The sequence below is a fragment of the Phaseolus vulgaris genome, chromosome 5 (assembly GCF_000499845.2).
Source record: "Phaseolus vulgaris cultivar G19833 chromosome 5, P. vulgaris v2.0, whole genome shotgun sequence".
In the NCBI taxonomy this organism is placed as follows: Eukaryota; Viridiplantae; Streptophyta; class Magnoliopsida; order Fabales; family Fabaceae; genus Phaseolus; species Phaseolus vulgaris.
In genome coordinates this window covers 17,450,697-17,469,070 of record NC_023755.2, presented here as the reverse complement: position 1 = coordinate 17,469,070, position 18,374 = coordinate 17,450,697, and the positions used below count along the sequence as shown (strand labels likewise).

At 49.8% G+C, this 18,374-nt stretch overlaps 1 protein-coding gene across 1 annotated transcript; it reads left to right on the top strand.

Annotated features, from left to right (window-relative positions):
* Positions 1-10,959: 10,959 nt before the first annotated feature.
* LOC137834054 (uncharacterized) lies at positions 10,960-11,355 on the top strand. The gene has a single exon (XM_068642119.1). It carries the CDS (start codon positions 10,960-10,962, stop codon positions 11,353-11,355), a length of 396 nt encoding a protein of 131 aa, XP_068498220.1.
* The last annotated feature ends 7,019 nt before the right edge of the window (positions 11,356-18,374 follow it).

The window sequence follows — 18,374 nt, the reverse complement described above, 5'->3', positions numbered from 1 at the left end:
TCGCCGGCCGCCTTCATAATCTGCTTCTCCTTTAACTTCGGCGATGTGTTTGTTCTGGCGATCTCCGACTGTCTGGTCGCCTGAGTCTGCATCTGGCGACTTCATCCCAAACTGGCGATCGCCTATTCTGGTACGCTGGAGACCGGAACACGCCAACTTAACTATCGGCGACTACACGTGCCTCCCGACCTCCTTCCCAACTGTCAACCTGGCGCCTTGTTAACACGCCTACACTATAACAGGATGCCACGTCATCGCATCCGACCTCCAGGGCGGCACACAAGCCCCCCAGTCTTAAGCGAAGACTTGTCTAGCGAAAAGACTGAAGAAGCCTTCGTTAACACCGGTCTACGTGGCATGGGGCGCAGAATTGCAAGAGATAGTACTCTCTGCTGCTCTGACGCTCCACCAAACCCTTCGCGCATCGCTTGACACGTGGCTCTCATCAACGGTTATCTTCATCTGTCGTTAGCGCTTCCCCAAACCGTTTCGAAAACCCTTAAACCCCTTACGCTCCTACTGTTCCATCACTTTCTTCACACTTGCGTACGCTCTTATTTCCCTCTGCGAAAGCTCTCGACGTTCCTCGACGCTCTAGATCACCACCTCCCTTCAACATTCTCCCGATCATCGAAAGGTAACTACTTTCTCTCATCTGCTGTGTTTTCTCGCATTTTCACCGATTTGCATCATCCTGTAACTGTCTGGTGCATACGCTGCGGGCTGTTTTCCATTTCTCCTTCTCGTAACTTAGGGCTCTGCCGATCGTCGCAACGAACTCACATTCGTTCGTCTTTCACCTTCCCTCCCTGATCGAGTCAGCCTTCGTAACCCTCCTGATTATTTTTCCTTTCTTCTTCGTTTGCAGTTTGCTACCATGACCCGCACGAAGATCACCCCGAACCCCCCTCCGTCAGCGCGAAACCCTCCTTCTCAAGCACACGACTCTACGCAAGTTCGTGGTGCCCCCTCTTCGCAGGCTGTGAGGCCCGCGTCTTCTCAAACCACTCTGGCCCAGGCGACTCCACCAAACGCTGGAGGAGCCCCCACCCCACTGCCAGACTTCAAGACGTTATACTCATGGGCTAACTCAACCCTTTTAAAGGAAACGTCGTCGGTGAACACCGCGGGAGCGGTTCTGCGATTGACCAATGGGGACGAGGCCTTCCAATCATTCCACAAGGAGCACGACGAGAGAATGATGGTGCTGCCTTGCCCAGCCACTCTGCCAGTGTGTGTTGATGATAAAGTGAGCGCCGACGGGCCCTTCTGCTTCGTCTACACCACTCTTTTCAAGAAAGTTAAACTCAGGTTCCCTCTCACTCGATTTGAGAGGGAACTCTTAACCGAGCTCAACATAGCTGCCGCCCAGCTTCACCCCAACAGCTGGGCGTTCGTCCGAGCTTTTGAGGTAACATGCGCCCATAACGTTCTGGAAGAGGGTGGCAGATGCTCACATAACGTTCTTGACCCCCACCCTGATTTCCTTCGAGTTCTTTGGGGACCAGTTGGAATTCCAAATAGGTTAGGACGCTACATCCTTGTCTTGACACGCTTCTGATATTGTTTCTGGGCGTCTTGTGCGACACACACAAGACTTTGGTTTTAACTTTTCTGCATATGCCTGCCTTTGCTGTTTCATTGCTTTGTACACTCACTCCATTCTCCTTTAAGCTAACTTATGCACTTTCATTTCACGCAGATACCATGTTGGGAAAGAATATGCTCGCCGATCTAAAGGCGCTCGCCCGCAACCACGGGTTGGCGACCGGCTCCCAGACGGTTCCCAACTTGGCGGTCGAGAAGGCCATCATCCAGGGGCGATCACCGCCGAAAGCGCCCGCCCAACGAAAGAAACTGGTCCTTAAGAGGCCAAAGCGGAAAGCCCCCCAAGTTGTCCAAGAGGATGAGGAGGAGGACGACGAGGTCACAGAGGATGGCCTTGTCACAAAGAGGAAGAGGGTGGCACCATCTTCCCCACCTGCCCCGCCCCCTCTTCCAGCTTCAACACCACCATCAACACCCGCACCTCCTCCTTCCCCACCAGCACCACAAGCCCCTTCACCACCAGTCCAAGCAGTCCCATTGGCCACTGCGCCACCTGCAACTGAGGCCCAAGAGCCAAACTTCTTAGAGGACCCCCCGAGCGCCTCTACTCCACATATATCAGCAGGAGGGGCCCTCCTTCCAACACCTCAGCTGCAGGAGTCATTCCAATCGGGGATGAGGTCGCTCACACCTCTCCAATCCTAATCACCGAGTCCCCGATTGCGTCGCCGCGCCAAGAAGCAGCTACTGAAAATATTGCTAAGGAAGGCGGCGACGAGAACCCCCAACAAGCCCCCCTGGCGCCTCTCCAAGCTGCAAATCTTTCCCTCGAGGTGACGAGGATGTGGGAACCTCTGACTGCTAAACTCAAGACCATTGCAGAGGACATCCCATCCATCATAACGAGAGCTGTGGAGAGCTCCACCAGGCGGCTACAGGATGACATCTACAACCTCAAGACCGAGAACAGCACAATGAAGGTCGAGGTGGAGAAGGTGTCATTCAGCCTGACGCTCGCGGAAATGGAACATTCTCGAGTAGAGAATGCCCTAAACACCGAGCTCAGGCTTGCGCGCAAGGAAGCTGTCGACCTGCGCCGCAAAGTCCACGAACTTGCCCAAGAAAAGGTCGAACTCGAAAGCAGAATCGTGCCTCTACGTACCAAGGCGAGCGACCTGGAAGCTCAAATTCAAGCCAACGCCGATAAGGTACAGAAGCTGGAGCAAAGGTCGATCGACCGTGAGAAGCTGCTTGGGCAAGTGGAGAAAGCAAGAGATGACGCCATGGCTGATCTCTCCGAGGCAAACAAAGAAAAGGTGAAGATGGCTGTCGAGCTGGCCCAAGCTCAAACAGAATCCAAGAAGGTGGCTGACGACCTTCTTGAAGCTCAAGAGACCAACGAACAACTCCGAAAATAGGTCGAAGAGCTGGAGCAGCAGAACAAGGAGCTTAAGCAGCAGGTCGAAGGATTTCAGAAGCAAATTGAAGAACTTAGGCTAAGCTCCGCTCAGATTCTGGTTGCCGGGTTTGACGCCGCTCGAGAACAGTTCGCATGCCTATTCCCTGATCTCGACCTCAGCATGGTGTCATTAAACAACGAAGTAGTAGATGGGAAAGTCGTTCCCGCCGAAGGCTCAACCAATTCCACCCCATCTGCTTCTTTATAAATTCACTTGTATTTACTTTGTAAAAAACTCTTGCACACGTATTTTGAACAGCCTCTTATTTTAATAGCGAAATTCGGATATGCCTTCTGACTTCTCTTGAGCGCTTTACTTTCTCTGTATGCCTAACTCTGCGACGTTTAACTTAGCGATTTTGCAAACATGACCTTTGGCGTAACTTCTTCGAACCGACTCAAACTTAAGCAATAGTCACTTTAAACAACTTGTACTCTTGAGGCACTAACCTTATCAGAAGAATACCTTCCAAGCAATGAACTGTGATTCAATCATTGGTTCAAACAACGTCCCACTTAACCCGCTTTATCAAACAGGTCTTTCAATCTTTCTTTATCTGGGGTAGAAACGCCCTCTGGGATCTTCCTTTGCCCCCTTGAACTTCAGAGCAAAAGACCAGCTGACTAGGCGTTCTCTTCGAACCTACCTTAGCCACCTTTCAAGCTTCTTCCACCCTCTTCGCCACACCTGAACTCGTTCAAGACGAGAAGGATTTTATCTTGCCTATACTCGCGCACAGGCGAGAAGGTCTTTTAACTCGCCTGAACTCGCTCATCGGCGAGAAGGACTTTTACTCGCCTAAACTCGCTCATCGGCAAGAAGGACTTTGACAGGTGCCTCAACTTGCCCAGGGTGTACATCTCCTCCCCCCTGGATGCACTGAGGACCCTTTCTTTCTCACGCCTGCACTCGCTCGACGGCGAGGAGGTCTTTGATGGGCCTTAGTTCGCACAACGGCGATAAGGACTTTATCCGGTGCCTCAACTTGCCCAGGGCGTACATCTCCTCCCCCCTGGATGCACTGAGGACCTTTCTCGCCTGCGCCCGCACAACGGCGAGGAGGTCTTTAACTTGCCTCTACGTTGCCCCGGGAGTTACATCTTCTCGCTCCCAGAAACACGGAGGACTTTTTCTCTTTCTCGCCTGCGCCCGCACAACGGCGAGGAGGTCTTTAACTTGCCTCTACGTTGCCCCGGGAGTTACATCTTCTCGCTCCCAGAAACACGGAGGACTTTTTCTCTTTCTCGCCTGCGCTCGCTCAACGGCGAGGAGGTCTTTAACCTGCCTCAAAACGCGCGAGGGCGTTGAGGTCTTCCATCTGGTGCCTCCGATCGCCGAAAAACGATGAGGACTTTAAAAACTTAACTGGTGCCTCTAATCGCCGAAAAACGATGAGGACTTTAAAACTTAACTGGTGCCTCTAATCGCCGAAAAACGATGAGGACTTTAAAACTTTAGAAAACACGCGACATATCTTTTCGTGCCTTGAATCATGTACGAATGACAAGGTCTTTCTTCGAAACTTTTGGAAATAACACATATGCGATTTGGAAACACCTTATACTTCAAAAACTCTTCTTTATTGGGTGGCCTCATTAAAAACCCTCCTTAGGGAAAAAAGAGCGCCCCCTTAAAACTGTTTTAACAGAGTCATTGTAATGTAATATTTGTGTTTGTCTTTACTTACAAAGCTCTTAGCTATAGTACAACTTCAGGTGTGTGGCGTTCCAGGTACGAGGGATCGCCCCCCCTTCCAACGTTTCCAAGCGATAGGCTCCGTTCCCGAGTGCCTCGGTTATTCTGAACGGTCCAGTCCACTTGGGTGATAGCTTATTCTCCATCTCGTACTGGTGGGCCTTTCTCATCACCAGATTGCCTTCTCTAAACTGCCTTGGCATCACCTTCGAGTTGTACCTTCGCTCGACCCTTCTCTTCACCGCCTCAGCCTTCAGCCTTGCCTCCTCCCTGACTTCGTCCAGCAGATCCAGGTTCAGTCTTCTCTCTTCATTCGAGTCTTCCTCTACAAAGTTCTGGAATCTCGGCGAGCTCTCCTGAATCTCGACTGGAATCATGGCATCACACCCATAGACCAAGCTAAACGGGGTCTCATGGGTTCCTGACTGCTCGGTGGTGTGGTACGCCCAAACTATTCGGGGTACCTCCTCAGCCCAACTCCCCTTGGCTTTCTCGAGCCTCCTCTTCAAACCTCTCAGCAACACCCGGTTAGCTGATTCCACCTGGCCATTCGTCTGAGGGTGCTCGACGGATGCAAACACTTGCTGAATTCCGACCCCTTCGCAAAGCTTCTTCAACAGGTGGCTTGCAAACTGAGTCCCATTATCTGATACCAGGCGCTTAGGCACCCCAAACCGGCACACAATATTCTTCCATACGAAGCCTTCGATCTTGTGCGCGGTGATCTGGGCCACTGGTTCTGCTTCGATCCACTTGGTGAAATACTCAATCGCCACCACCAAGTACTTCATCTGCCTGATCGCCAGTGGAAAAGGTCCCAGGATGTCGATTCCCCAAGTATGAAACGGCCAAGGGCTATAGATCGACTTCAACTCCTCGGGAGGCGCCTTGTGCCAATCGGCGTGCTGCTGGCATTGCTTGCAGCACTGGGCATACTTCTTGCAATCTTCTCTCATGGATGGCCAATAGTAGCCTGCACGGAGAGTCCTCGCGGCCAGAGCTCGACCCCCGACGTGACTTCCACATATTCCTTCGTGGAGCTCTGCCATAATTCTCGTGCACTTCTCGCCGTGTATACATTCCAGGAGTGGGTGAGTGAACCCAAACCTGTACAGATCGCCATCAATCAGTGTATACTTGCTGGAATTCTTCTTTACCTTCCTAGCTTCTGTTGGATCTAACGGGAGGAGGCCATCCGCTAGGCATCGCTTGTACTGTGTTATCCACGTGTCTGGCTCGTGGGTGGCGCAGACCTGCATCACGTCCACCCTCTCTCCTCGACATGCTCTAATTCTCGGCGATCTCAGAGTTTCTTGCGTCAAAGACTTATGGCCTCTCGCTGCTCTCTCCGTCGACCTGCTTATCTGAAGGACCAGGTGATCTGCTACAAATGCCCTCGGCGTCTTCAAAGTTTCTTGAATCACTGTCCTCTGCCTACCCCCTTGCCCGAACTGGCGAGCTTAGCAAGCAAGTCAGCTCGGGCGTTCTGTTCTCGGGGCACATGCACCACTTCAAAAGAGGCAAAGGAACTCTTCAATTCCTGCACATACGCCAAGTAAGCCGCCATTTGTGGATCTTTAGCCTGGAACTCGCCTGTTACTTGCCCTGTGACTAGCAGCGAGTCACTCTTAGCCATCAGCACTCTGGCTCCCATTTCCTTAGCCAGCAGAATTCCGGCGATCAGCGCCTCATACTCTGCTTGATTGTTGCTGGCTTTGAAGGCGAATCTCAACGATTGTTCGATCAGCACGCCGTTGGGTCCTTCCAATATGACACCAGCACCGCTACCCTGCTGGTTTGACGATCCATCCACCGAGAGTACCCAACGGAAATCATCTCCTTCAACCCGCGTCGCCTCTGAAGAGAGCTCGACTACAAAATCTGCAAAGATTTGCCCTTTGATCGGGCCTCGAGGCTCATATTTAATGTCGAACTCTGACAACTCGACTGCCCACTTCACCATTCTTCCTGCAACGTCAGGCTTCTTCAAGACCTTCTGGATGGGCAGGTCAGTCATCACCAGTATTGTGAAGCTGTGGAAGTAGTGGCGCAACCTTCTCGCCGAAAACACTACCGCCAGCGCAGCCTTCTCCAGGGCCTGATACCTCGTCTCTGGGCCCTGCAACACCTTGCTCACAAAATAGATAGGCTTCTGAGCCTGATCTTGGTCATGGGCGAGCACCGCACTCACCGCCCTCTCAGTCACAGCAAAATACAATCTGAGAGGGATTCCCGCCAGTGGTTTGCACAGAACCGGCGGGCTCGACAAATATTCCTTCAGCTTGACGAAAGCTTCCTCGCACTCTTTCGTCCAAGCGAACTTGTTATTGCGCCGCAGACACCGGAAATAGGGATGTCCCTTTTCTCCGCTTGCTGACACGAAGCGGGATAGGGCCGCCATCCGACCCGTCAGCTGCTGGACTTCTTTCACTGTAGTCGGGCTTCTCATCGCCAAGATGGCGGCACACTTGTCCGGGTTGGCCTCTATCCCTCTTTCAGTCAAGAGAAAACCCAAAAATTTTCCAGCCTCCACGCCGAAAATGCATTTCTCCGGGTTGAGCTTCAACTTGAACTAGGCGATCGTCGTGAATAATTCTTCCAAGTCTGCGACGTGCTTGCTTTTCTCCTGCGAGGTCACGACCATGTCATGGACGTAAGCTTGCACGTTCCTTCCCAGCATCGGTGCAAGTACTCGATCCATCAGCCTCTGGTACGTGGCCCCCGCGTTCTTCAGTCCGAACGGCATCACCTTATAGCAGTAGCACGACCTCTCCGTCATGAAGGCTGTTTTTTCTTCATCCATGGGATGCATCTTGATCTGATTATAGCCCGAGAAGGCGTCCAGGAAACTCAGTAGCTTGCACCCTGCAGCACTATCAACCAGGGCGTCAATGCTTGGTAAGGGATACGAATCCTTTGGGCAAGCCTTATTCAGGTCGGTGAAATCGACGCACATGCGCCATTTCCCGTTGCTCTTCTTCACCAGCACGACATTCGCCAACCACTCAGGGTACTGGACTTCCCTGATGTGGCCTGCAGCGAGGAGTTTCTGGGTCTCATCCTTGATCGCCTGCCTCCTTTCTTCATTAAATTTCCTCCTTCTTTGCCGCACCGGTCTCACCATGTTGTCCATCGCCAGATGATGGCACAAGAAATCGGGATCGATCCCGGGCATGTCCGAAGCAGACCAGGCAAACGCGTCCAGATGCCGTTCAATCACCTTGGCGATCTGGTCCTGGAGATCGACCTCCAGAGATCTTCCGAGCTTGAAGACCTTCCCCCCGATCTCCTTCTCGAGCCACTGCTCGACGGGTTTGGGCCTGGACTCTCTGGCGATCACCGCCTTGGCGATTCCGAGTTCCCTTGCTTCCTCCGGGCGATTCCGCGCCTCTTCCTCCTCCAGGGCAGCATTCCTCTCTCCCAGCTCAGCATCTACCATCTCTACATCCCTTCCAGCGGCCTCCTCCATTATCGGCGGTCTGGGTTTCACACCGGGCGGTGGGGTGGTTGTGACATAGCTCACTGATCTTTTATTTTTCAGGCTATTTTCATAGCACTTTTTCGCTTCCTTCTGATCAGACTTTATCGTGATTACCACCCCTTCCATGGACGGCAGCTTCACCTTCATGTGCCGAGTCGATGGAATCGCGCCTATCCTGTTGAGAGTGGGCCTTCCGAGCAGGATGTTATATGCTGAAGGGGCGTTTACGATGAGGTACTTGATTTTCTCCGTCCTCGACCCAGCCTCATCGGTAAACGTGGTTCTCAGCTCAATGTACCCCCTGACTTCCACCTGGTCGCCAGCGAACCCATATAAGCACCCTCCATAGGGCCTCAGCTGGTCAAGGGGCAACTCTAGCTGCGTGAAAGTCGGCCAGAACATCACGTCTGCCGAACTTCCTTGGTCCACCAGAACTCGGTGGACCTTCCTCCCCGCCGTGATCAACGAAATAACAATGGGATCGTTGTCATGAGGCACAACGTCCCGAAGATCCTGTTTGGTGAATGTAATGTCCACCTCGGGCGAGTGATCTTCAAACATGTCTACTGACATCACCGATCGCGCGTACTTTTTCCTCTGCGACGCGGTGCATCCACCACCTGAGAAACCCCCTGCAATGGTGTGGATCTCCCCATGGATAGGCATCTCATGTTGCTGGGCTTCTCCACCTGCCGGCTGGGAACTCGACGCCCCTCCGGTCCTTCTGTCCAGCAGATAGTCGTTTAGGAACCCACTCTTGACCAGATCGTCGAGCTGGTATCCTAAAGACAAACACGAGTCCAGGTTGTGGCCAAAGCACTGGTGGAACTCGCACCAGGCATCCGGCTTCGACCCTAGCACTTTGTCGCCCACCTTCTCGGGCGCCTTCAACCTAGCAGCTATGTTAGGGATAGCGATCAGATCCGCTAGTCCCATGACGAATTTGTGCTTAGGAAATAAGGACATCTCAACAAGGATATAAGGACTTCATCAATAGAAGAAATGGACAAGGCCCAAAGCATTTAAAGTTCTTCTTATTAGTCTTCTCAAAATATGAGGCCCAAGCCCAATTAATATCTTTTGTAATATTTTTAGAATAGTTTCAAGATAGAACATTAAAAGGAAAGTAGTGGGAAAAGTCACTTTTCTAGAATAAGGAAGTGACTTGAAAACGGGTGGCATTTACCTTGTCCTTTCATATGCCTTGACTTTTCATTTACAAGTGACTCTTCATGAATTTTTACATTTTCATAACCGGTCCTCTATGCCTATATAAATAGGAGCCTTGCTTTTGTAAACATAATTTGAAAGTTGAATTTTTCAGTAAAGAAGTTATACCAAATTGGTGAGAGAGTTGTGAGAGACTTGTTCTCTTCTCTTCTTCCTAGTTTTATCTAGGGTGGTTCTTGGGACTCTCAAGTGGCGACATCCACTCTTCTTGAAGCTTCTCCACCCTTCAAGTGGCGTGAGCATTCCAAGGATCATCAACCACATAAGTCTTCTTCAACCTTTCATCTTATTCCATACCCATTCCATATCTAAAACTCTAAAACATGTTTTGTTTCTTGTTCTTGATTTTCAATCGGTCAAATGTTGCTATTGAATGTTTCTAATCAATAGTTTGTCATTGCTTTTTATTTTAATCGGTTGGAATTACTTGTTTATGTTCTATTCAGTTCATGTTCTTGAAATTGGTTTCCCATGGGTTTCTTGATTTGTGTTCTTGAATTGCTTGTAGAATCTTGATCCAATTCTTGAAAGTGTCATATAATGGGTGATCCTGCCTGTTGACCGGAGCGCTGGAGAATGCCTCGTCAAAGGATCGACGTGCGCGCCGCTTCTCACCTCCGTTCCTCCTCTGGATCTATCTCAAGAACCTGCAAAGAAACGATACGGCGCCGCTGCGGCCGATCGCACTCCGACGCTCAAGTCAGTGACGGTATCACCAAATACTAAGAACTAGAACCGTGCAAATCTCTCTCACAAACAGCTCTGTCACTCGCAAGCGTAAAGTGTATGAACTGAACGTGCGTACCTTAGAAAATCTGTTAGGAACTCTTATATACCTGGTGGTTTTCTCTCTCCTGGCAGTTACAGGCTTGGACACGTGGCTCGTATCCAACTGTACACGTGCCATCATCTGGGGCTCTCTGACTTGGCGCTGCTTCTACTCTCATTTTGGCTAAGTTACCTATGCATGGTACTGCCCAGTGCATAGCTAACTCAGGAGTGCGATCTCTACTGAAACTGGCGAGGTAGGGCCTTCATACACCTTCCCTGTGGTCTCACCGGCCGCCTTCATAATCTGCTTCTCCTTCATCTTCGGCGATGTGCTTGTTCTGGCGATCTCCGACTGCCTGGTCGCCTGAGTCTGCATCTGGCGACTTCATCCCCAACCTGGCGATCGCCTATTCTGGTAAGCTGGAGATCGGAACACGCCAACTTAACTATCGGCGACTACACGTGCCTCCCGACTTCCTTCCCAACTGTCAACCTGGCGCCTTGTCAACACGCCTATACTGTAGCAGGATGCCACGTCATCGCACCCGACCACTAGGGCGGTACAATGGGTAATCCCTTAATCAACTCACATCAATTGCTTATCTGGATTGTTTGATAAAGATTCATTCTAAATCAAGTCTTTGCAAAAATCTTTCACTAAACAACTCACCCCCCCCCCTTATTTAAGCCATCAATTCTTACAATTGGCATCAAGAGCTAGGTTCTTGAAAATTACTCAAGTTCTTTTTTCTGTTTTTCTGAAAAATCTTTTTGATGGCTGACAAAATGCCTTTTGTGAAAGGTACTTCCGTAAACAGACCACCATTGGTTTGTGGGGTTAATTACCAGTTTTGGAAGGTGATAATGAAAATCTTTATACACTCAACTGAAACGGGTATTTGGGAATCAATTGAAAATGGTCCCTTTATACCTCAAGTCAAAAGAGGTGAGGATTTAATTGATAAACCCTCATCTGAGTGGACTGAGGCAAGGAATAAAAGAGCCAAGTTTGACTGGATTGCCAAGAATAATATAACCTTTGTTTTAAGCTGTGACAAATTTTTCAGGGTTTCACAATGTAGCTCTGCAAAAGAAATGTGGGACATCCTTGAAGTCACACATGAGGGGACAAGTGATGTCAAGCGAGCTAGGAAGCATGCTCTCATTTAAGAGTATGAACTCTTCAGAATGCAGAAGGGGGAAACCATCTGTGATGTGCATAAAAGGTTCTCTTACATAGTGAATCACTTGATGAGTCTTGGTAAGACTTTTTATAAAGAGGAGATGAACATTAAGATATTGAAGTGTCTTGATAGAGCATGGCAGCCAAAGGTCATTGCCATCTCAGAATCCAAAGACTTAACATCCATGACTGCTGCAACACTTTTTGGTGAGCTTAGAGAACATAAACTTGAAATAAATAAGCTTGTTGTCCAAGAAAGTGAGGACAAGAACAACAAGGGCATATCACTCAAGGCTTGCAACCACAAACAACAAAGTGATGAAGACACCATGAGTCTTCTATCAAGAAAATTCAGCAAGTTTTTGAAGAAAAAACGAGCTTCAAAGAGGTATGTTTTTAAAAAAACCTAGTGATTTTAATTTTTAATAAATATACTTGTTATGGCTGTGGAGAACAGGGTCATATCTAGTCTGCATGTCCCAATTATGAAGTCAAAGAAAAGGCAGACTTCAAGAAAGAGAAAAAGGGAAAAACCAAGAAGGCCTAGGTAGCATGGGATGACAATGAAGTCTCTTCCTCAAGCTCTTCAGATGATGAAGAAGCAAATTTGTTCCTCAAAGCTTCAATGACAAGTAGCATGAGTTCTTCATCCTCAAGTAAAGGTAACAATTACTATCAATTACTTGATGCTTTTAATGAAACCAATGAAGAAGCTAATTGGTTGGCATTTTCTCTCAACCGGTTGAAAGGTTTAAATAAATGGTTGGAAAACAGAGTCAAGTCTTTAAAAGAAGATTTGAACCATTCAAAAACAGATTTTGAAATTTTGGAAATGATTTATAAAAACTCTTCTTACAATTGTGAGTCAAACGTTTGTGAAAATTGTGAAAAACTTGAAAAGAAGATTCACTATCTTTTGAAAACCTTGGAGATACTTACAACTGAAAAATCCAACTTTGAAGATGTTCTTGCATCTCAAAAATGTGTTTTTGGAAAAGCAGGTTTGGGTTTCTATTCTCAAAACAAAAGGAAATAAGATTTCAAAACCTTTTGCATCTGTACCAGAAAAACAATCGGTTAAAAAATCGATTCAACCGGTTGTTACATGCTTCTATTGCATGAAAAAGGGTCATTATGTTAGGTACTGCAGGTTTCGTAAATCTCTTGTGCCTAAAGGCATCATTAAATGGATCCCAGATGTTTTAATGGTTCCAAAGACAAGTCTAACACAAAAGGTCCCAAATTTTTTAGGGGATCAAACCTTGTGATTTTTCAGGCTTTTGTTTTGCAGAATTCTGACTTTGCTTGAAAGTTCAGAAAGGACAGGACCTCAAGAAGATTTGTGTACATGTTAAAGTCTATTTTTGATTTCATAAACTACCTACATTTGTGTAATCTAAAATCTGAAGAATGATGTTCTTATTTTCTCTTTGTTAAAAACATTGTTTCTTAAATCCAATTCATTGATTATACTCTATGTCTTGATTGTGATATCTCTGTATTCCATCTGTCCCTTATATAATTGATATCTTGTGAACATTGTATGCAATAATAATTGTACGTAGCATGAGAAATTCAAAAACTGTTTGTTTTCATCAGTGCAGAAATTCAATCGATTGTTTCTTCGAAACAATCGATTGTTTTCTCTCTAACAAACACTGGCAAATCTGTTATTAAATTTAAATTCTGTTTTGATGTTCTGTTCAAACCCAGTGATATGTGTGGTCAAATATTGTATTGATTGTATGTTTGAATACAATTTACCTCTGCTACATCTGTTATTAATATATCAGATTCTTCCAATCTTGAAAATTGTACCGCCCTGGTGGACGGGTGTGATGACGTGGCATCCTGCTACAGTGTAGGCGTGTTGACAAGGCGCCAGGTTGGCAGATAGGAAGGAAGTCGGGAGGCACGTGTGGTCGCCGATTGTTAAGTTGGCGTGTTCCGATTTCCAGTTTACCAGAATAGGCGATCGCCAGGTTGAAGATGAAGTCGCCAGATGAAGACTCAGCGACCAAGCAGTCGGAGATCGCCAGAATAAGCACATCGCCGAAGACGAAGGAGAAGCAGATTATGAAGGCGGCCGGCGAGACCACAGGGAAGGTGTATGAAGGCCCTAACTCGCCAGTTTCAGTAGAGATCGCACTCCTAAGTTAGCTATGCACTGGGCAGTACCATGCATAAGTAACTTAGCCAAAATAAGAGTAGAAGCAGCGCCAAGTCAGGGAGCCTCCAGATGATGGCACGTGTACAGTTGGATGCGAGCCACGTATCCAAGTCTGTAACTGCCAGGAGAGAGAAAACCACCAGGTATATAAGAGTTCTTAATAGACTTTCTGAGGTACGCACGTTCAGTTCATACACTTTACGCTTGCGAGTGAGAGAGGATTTGCACGGTTCTCGTTCTTAGTATTTGGTGATACCGTCACTGACTTGAGCGTCGGAGTGCGATCGGCCGCAGCGGCGCCGTATCGTTTCTTTGCAGGTTCTTGAGATAGATCCGGAGGAGGAACGGAAGTGAGAAGCGGCGCGCACGTCGATCCTTTGACGAGGCATTCTCCAGCGCTCCGGTCAACAGGCAGGATCATCATCAGGCGCCCACCGTGGGGCCGTGTAAAGCTTGCTCCCATCCACAGCGTGAGTTCGTGGAAGTTTTCGAGGTTTTCGACGTGGTTGTGCGCTGGTGCAACCGTTGTTCGTAGTTTCTTTGAGTTTCGTTCGGTGAAGTTTGCGTTTTAAACCGTTTGTTTGGCTTTTCGATCGGTGGATTCGAGTTCTTTCGTTTGCTTGGTTGATTCGCGGGGAAACGGTGGTTTTTGGTGAAGCTGCGATTTTCTTCGAAGGTTTGCGGTGTTCTTGGGTTCTTGCGCGGTTTCTTGAGTTTTCTCCGGTTGATCGCTGATTCGATCGTGGTTGAAGTGTTGTTTGCTGTATTTCTGTGGTTCGCTGAAGTTAATGAGAAAAATGAGAAGCAATCGTTCCAGTCCCGTGGCGCCTGTCGCAGCTGAAGGCGACGCCGCCATGACCATGGCGCAGATGGCAGAGATGATGCGCTCGTTGCAGGCAACTGTGGAAGCCTCGCGCGTCGAGCAGGCAAGGATACATGAGGACCTGGTCGCCTCTCGCGCCAGGAACGAGGAGCTCAGCAAGGTAACTGAGGAGCTGCGTCGAGCTCTTCAGGAGCGGCAGGGACGTTCTTCTGCTGAAGAGGTGGCGCCGTCTACGCCACCTCGTGTTTTCCCAATGCCTTTTGTTCAGGCGATTACCGATACGCCTATTCCCACGAGCGTGGTTCCGGTTAAAGCTGTTTTTACCGGCGTGGAGGATCCAGAGGCTCATCTGACCACGTTCCACACGCAGATGATGCTGTCGGGAGGGTCAGACGCCGTCTACTGCAAGATGTTCGTGAGTACGCTCCAGGGAACGGCGATGGAGTGGTTCGTGAGCCTGCCTAATGGCCACATAACCAATTTTCAACAATTCTCGAAAATCTTTGTCGAGCAGTACATTGTGAATAAGGCACCGCCGAGGGTGTCCTATGATCTGTTTGATATAAGGCAGTACCATGGGGAGTCCCTCAGAGACTACCTCAATCGCTTCGGCGCGCAGATGGTCAGATCGCCGGCCAAGGATGAAGAAATGCTGGTCTATGCCTTCAAGAAGGGCGTGCAGCCAGGGCCATTATGCGAGGCCTTGATCAGGGCTCATCCAGCGACGTTTGCTGAAGTCAGGCGACTTGCGGTGGCCCACATCGCCGACGAGAGTGAAGTCGCCGAGAAGAGAGGCAGCGTGGCTCCCGCCAGACCACGCGCCCAGACCAGGATCCAGCCGCAGAGGGTGCTGGAAACGGCGGCGGCAGCCAGGAAAGACCAAAGGACTCGCTATCCTTACGATAGGAGAAATAAGGGAAGAAGCCAAGCGCGTCAACAGCCAGCACGCCAACAACCAGCACGCCGGGAATACAATCGCCCGCCCAAGCACAAATTTGTCATGGGTCTAGCGGACCTGATCGCTATCCCTAACATATCTGTTAGGTTGAAGGCGCCTGAGAAGGTGGGCGACAAGATGCTGGGGTCAAAGCCGGACGCCTGGTGCGAGTTCCACCAGTGTTTTGGCCACAACCTGGACTCGTGTTTGTCTTTAGGATACCAGCTCGACGACCTGGTTAAGAGCGGGTTCCTAAACGAATATCTGCTGGACAGGAGGACGGGGGAGCATCGAGTTCCCAGCCAGCAGGTGGAGAAGCCCAGCAACACGAAATGCCAATCCACGGGGAGATCCACACCATTGCAGGGGGTTTCTCAGGTGGTGGATGCACCGCATCGCAGAGGAAAAAGTATGCGCGATCGGTGATGGCAGTGGACATGTTTGAAGATCACTCGCCGGAGGTGGACATTACGTTCACAAAGCAGGATCTTCGGGACGTTGTGCCTCATGACAACGATCCCATAGTTATTTCGTTGATAACAGCAGGGAGGAAGGTCCACCGAGTTTTGGTGGACCAAGGAAGCTCGGCAGACGTGATGTTCTGGCCGACTTTCACGCAGCTGGAATTGCCCCTTGACCAGCTAAGGCCCTATGGAGGGTGCTTATATGGATTCGCTGGTGACCAGGTGGAGGTCAAGGGGTACATTGAGCTGAGAACCACGTTTACAGATGAGGCTGGGTCGAGAACGGAGAAAATCAAGTACCTCATCGTAAACGCCCCTTCAGCATATAACATCCTGTTGGGAAGGCCCACTCTTAACAGGATAGGCGCAATTCCATCGACTCGGCACATGAAGGTGAAGCTGCCGTCCATGGAAGGGGTGGTGATCACGATCAAGTCGGACCAGAAAGAAGCGAAAAGGTGCTATGAGAATAGCCTGAAAAACAAAAGGTCCGTGAGCTATGTAACAACCACCCCACCTCCCGGTGTGAAGCCCAGACCGCCGGTAACAGAGGATATCGCTGGAAGGGATGTAGAGATGATAGACGCTGAGCTGGGGGAGAGAGAGGCTGGCCTGGAGGAGGAAGAGGCGCGGAATCGCCCCGAGGAAGCGAGGGAACTGGGAATCGCCAAGGCGGTGATCGCCAGAGAATCCAGGCCCAAACCTGTCGAGCAGTGGCTCGAGAAGGAGATCGGAGGGAAATTTTCAAGCTCGGAAGATCTCTGGAGGTCGATCTCCAGGACCAGATCGCCAAGGTGATTGAGCGGCTTCTGGACGCGTTTGCTTGGTCCGCTTCGGACATGCCCGGGATCGATCCCGACTTCTTGTGCCAACATCTGGCGATGGACAACATGGTGAGACCGGTGCGACAAAGGAGAAGGAAATTCAACGAAGAGAGGAGGCAGGCATCAGGGACGAGACACAGAAACTCCTCGCTGCAGGCCACATCAGGGAAGTCCAGTACCCTGAATGGTTGGCAAATGTCGTACTGGTGAAGAAGAGTAACGGGAAATGGCGCATGTGCGTCGATTTCACCGATCTGAACAAAGCTTGCCCGAAGGATTCGTATCCTTTACCAAGCATTGATGCCCTGGTTGATAGTGCTGCAGGGTGCAAGCTGCTGAGTTTCCTGGATGCCTTCTCGGGCTATAATCAGATCAAGATGCATCCCATGGATGAAGAAAAAACAGCCTTCATGACGGAGAGGTCGTGCTACTGCTATAAGGTGATGCCGTTTGGGCTGAAGAACGCGGGGGCCACGTACCAGAGGTTGATGGATCGAGTACTTGCACCGATGCTGGGAAGGAACGTGCAAGCCTACGTCGATGACATGGTCGTGACCTCGCAGGAGAAAAGCAAGCACGTTGCAGACTTGGAAGAATTGTTCACGATGATCGCAAAGTTCAAATTAAAGCTCAACCCGGAGAAATGCATTTTCGGCGTGGAGGCTGGAAAGTTCTTGGGTTTTCTTTTGACTGAAAGGGGAATAGAGGCTAACCCGGACAAGTGTGCCGCCATCTTGGCGATGAGAAGCCCGGCTACAGTGAAAGAAGTCCAGCAGCTGACAGGTCGGATGGCAGCCCTATCTCGCTTCGTGTCAGCGAGCGGAGAAAAGGGACATCCCTATTTCCAATGTCTGCGGCGCAATAACAAGTTCGCTTGGACGAAAGAATGCGAGGAAGCTTTTGTCAAGCTAAAGGAGTATCTGGCGAGCCCGCCGGTTCTGTGCAAACCACTGGCGGGTACCCCTCTCAGGTTGTATTTCGCTGTGACTGAGAGGGCAGTGAGCGCGGTGCTCGCCCAGGATCAAGATCAGGCTCAGAAGCCTATTTATTTCGTGAGTAAAGTGTTGCAGGGCCCAGAAACGAGATATCAGGCCCTGGAGAAGGCTGCGCTGGCTGTGGTGTTTTCGGCGAGGAGGTTGCGCCACTACTTCCACAGTTTCACAATACTGGTGATGACTGACCTGCCCATCCAGAAGGTCTTGAAGAAACCTGACGTTGCAGGAAGAATGGTGAAGTGGGCAGTAGAGTTGTCAGAATTTGACATTAAATATGAGCCTCGAGGCCCGATCAAGGGGCAAATCTTCGCAGATTTTGTGGTCGAGCTCTCATCAGAGGCAACGCGGGTTGAAGGTGACGATTTCCGTTGGGTACTCTCGGTGGATGGATCGTCGAACCAGCAGGGTAGCGGTGCTGGAGTCATATTGGAAGGGCCCAACGGCGTGCTGATTGAGCAATCCTTGAGGTTTGCCTTTAAAGCAGCAACAATCAAGCAGAGTATGAGGCGCTGATGCCGGGATTTTGCTGGCCAAGGAAATGGGAGCTAGGGTGCTGATGGCTAAGAGTGACTCGCTGCTAGTCACCGGGCAAGTAACAGGCGAGTTCCAGGCTAAAGATCCACAAATGGCGGCTTACTGGCGTATGTGCAGGAATTGAAGAGTTCCTTTGCCTCTTTTGAAGTAGTGCACGTGCCCCGAGAGCAGAATGCCCGAGCTGACTTGCTGCTAAGCTCGCCAGCTCAGGCAAGGGGGGTAGGCAGAGGAGGTGATTCAAGAAACTCTGAAGACGCCG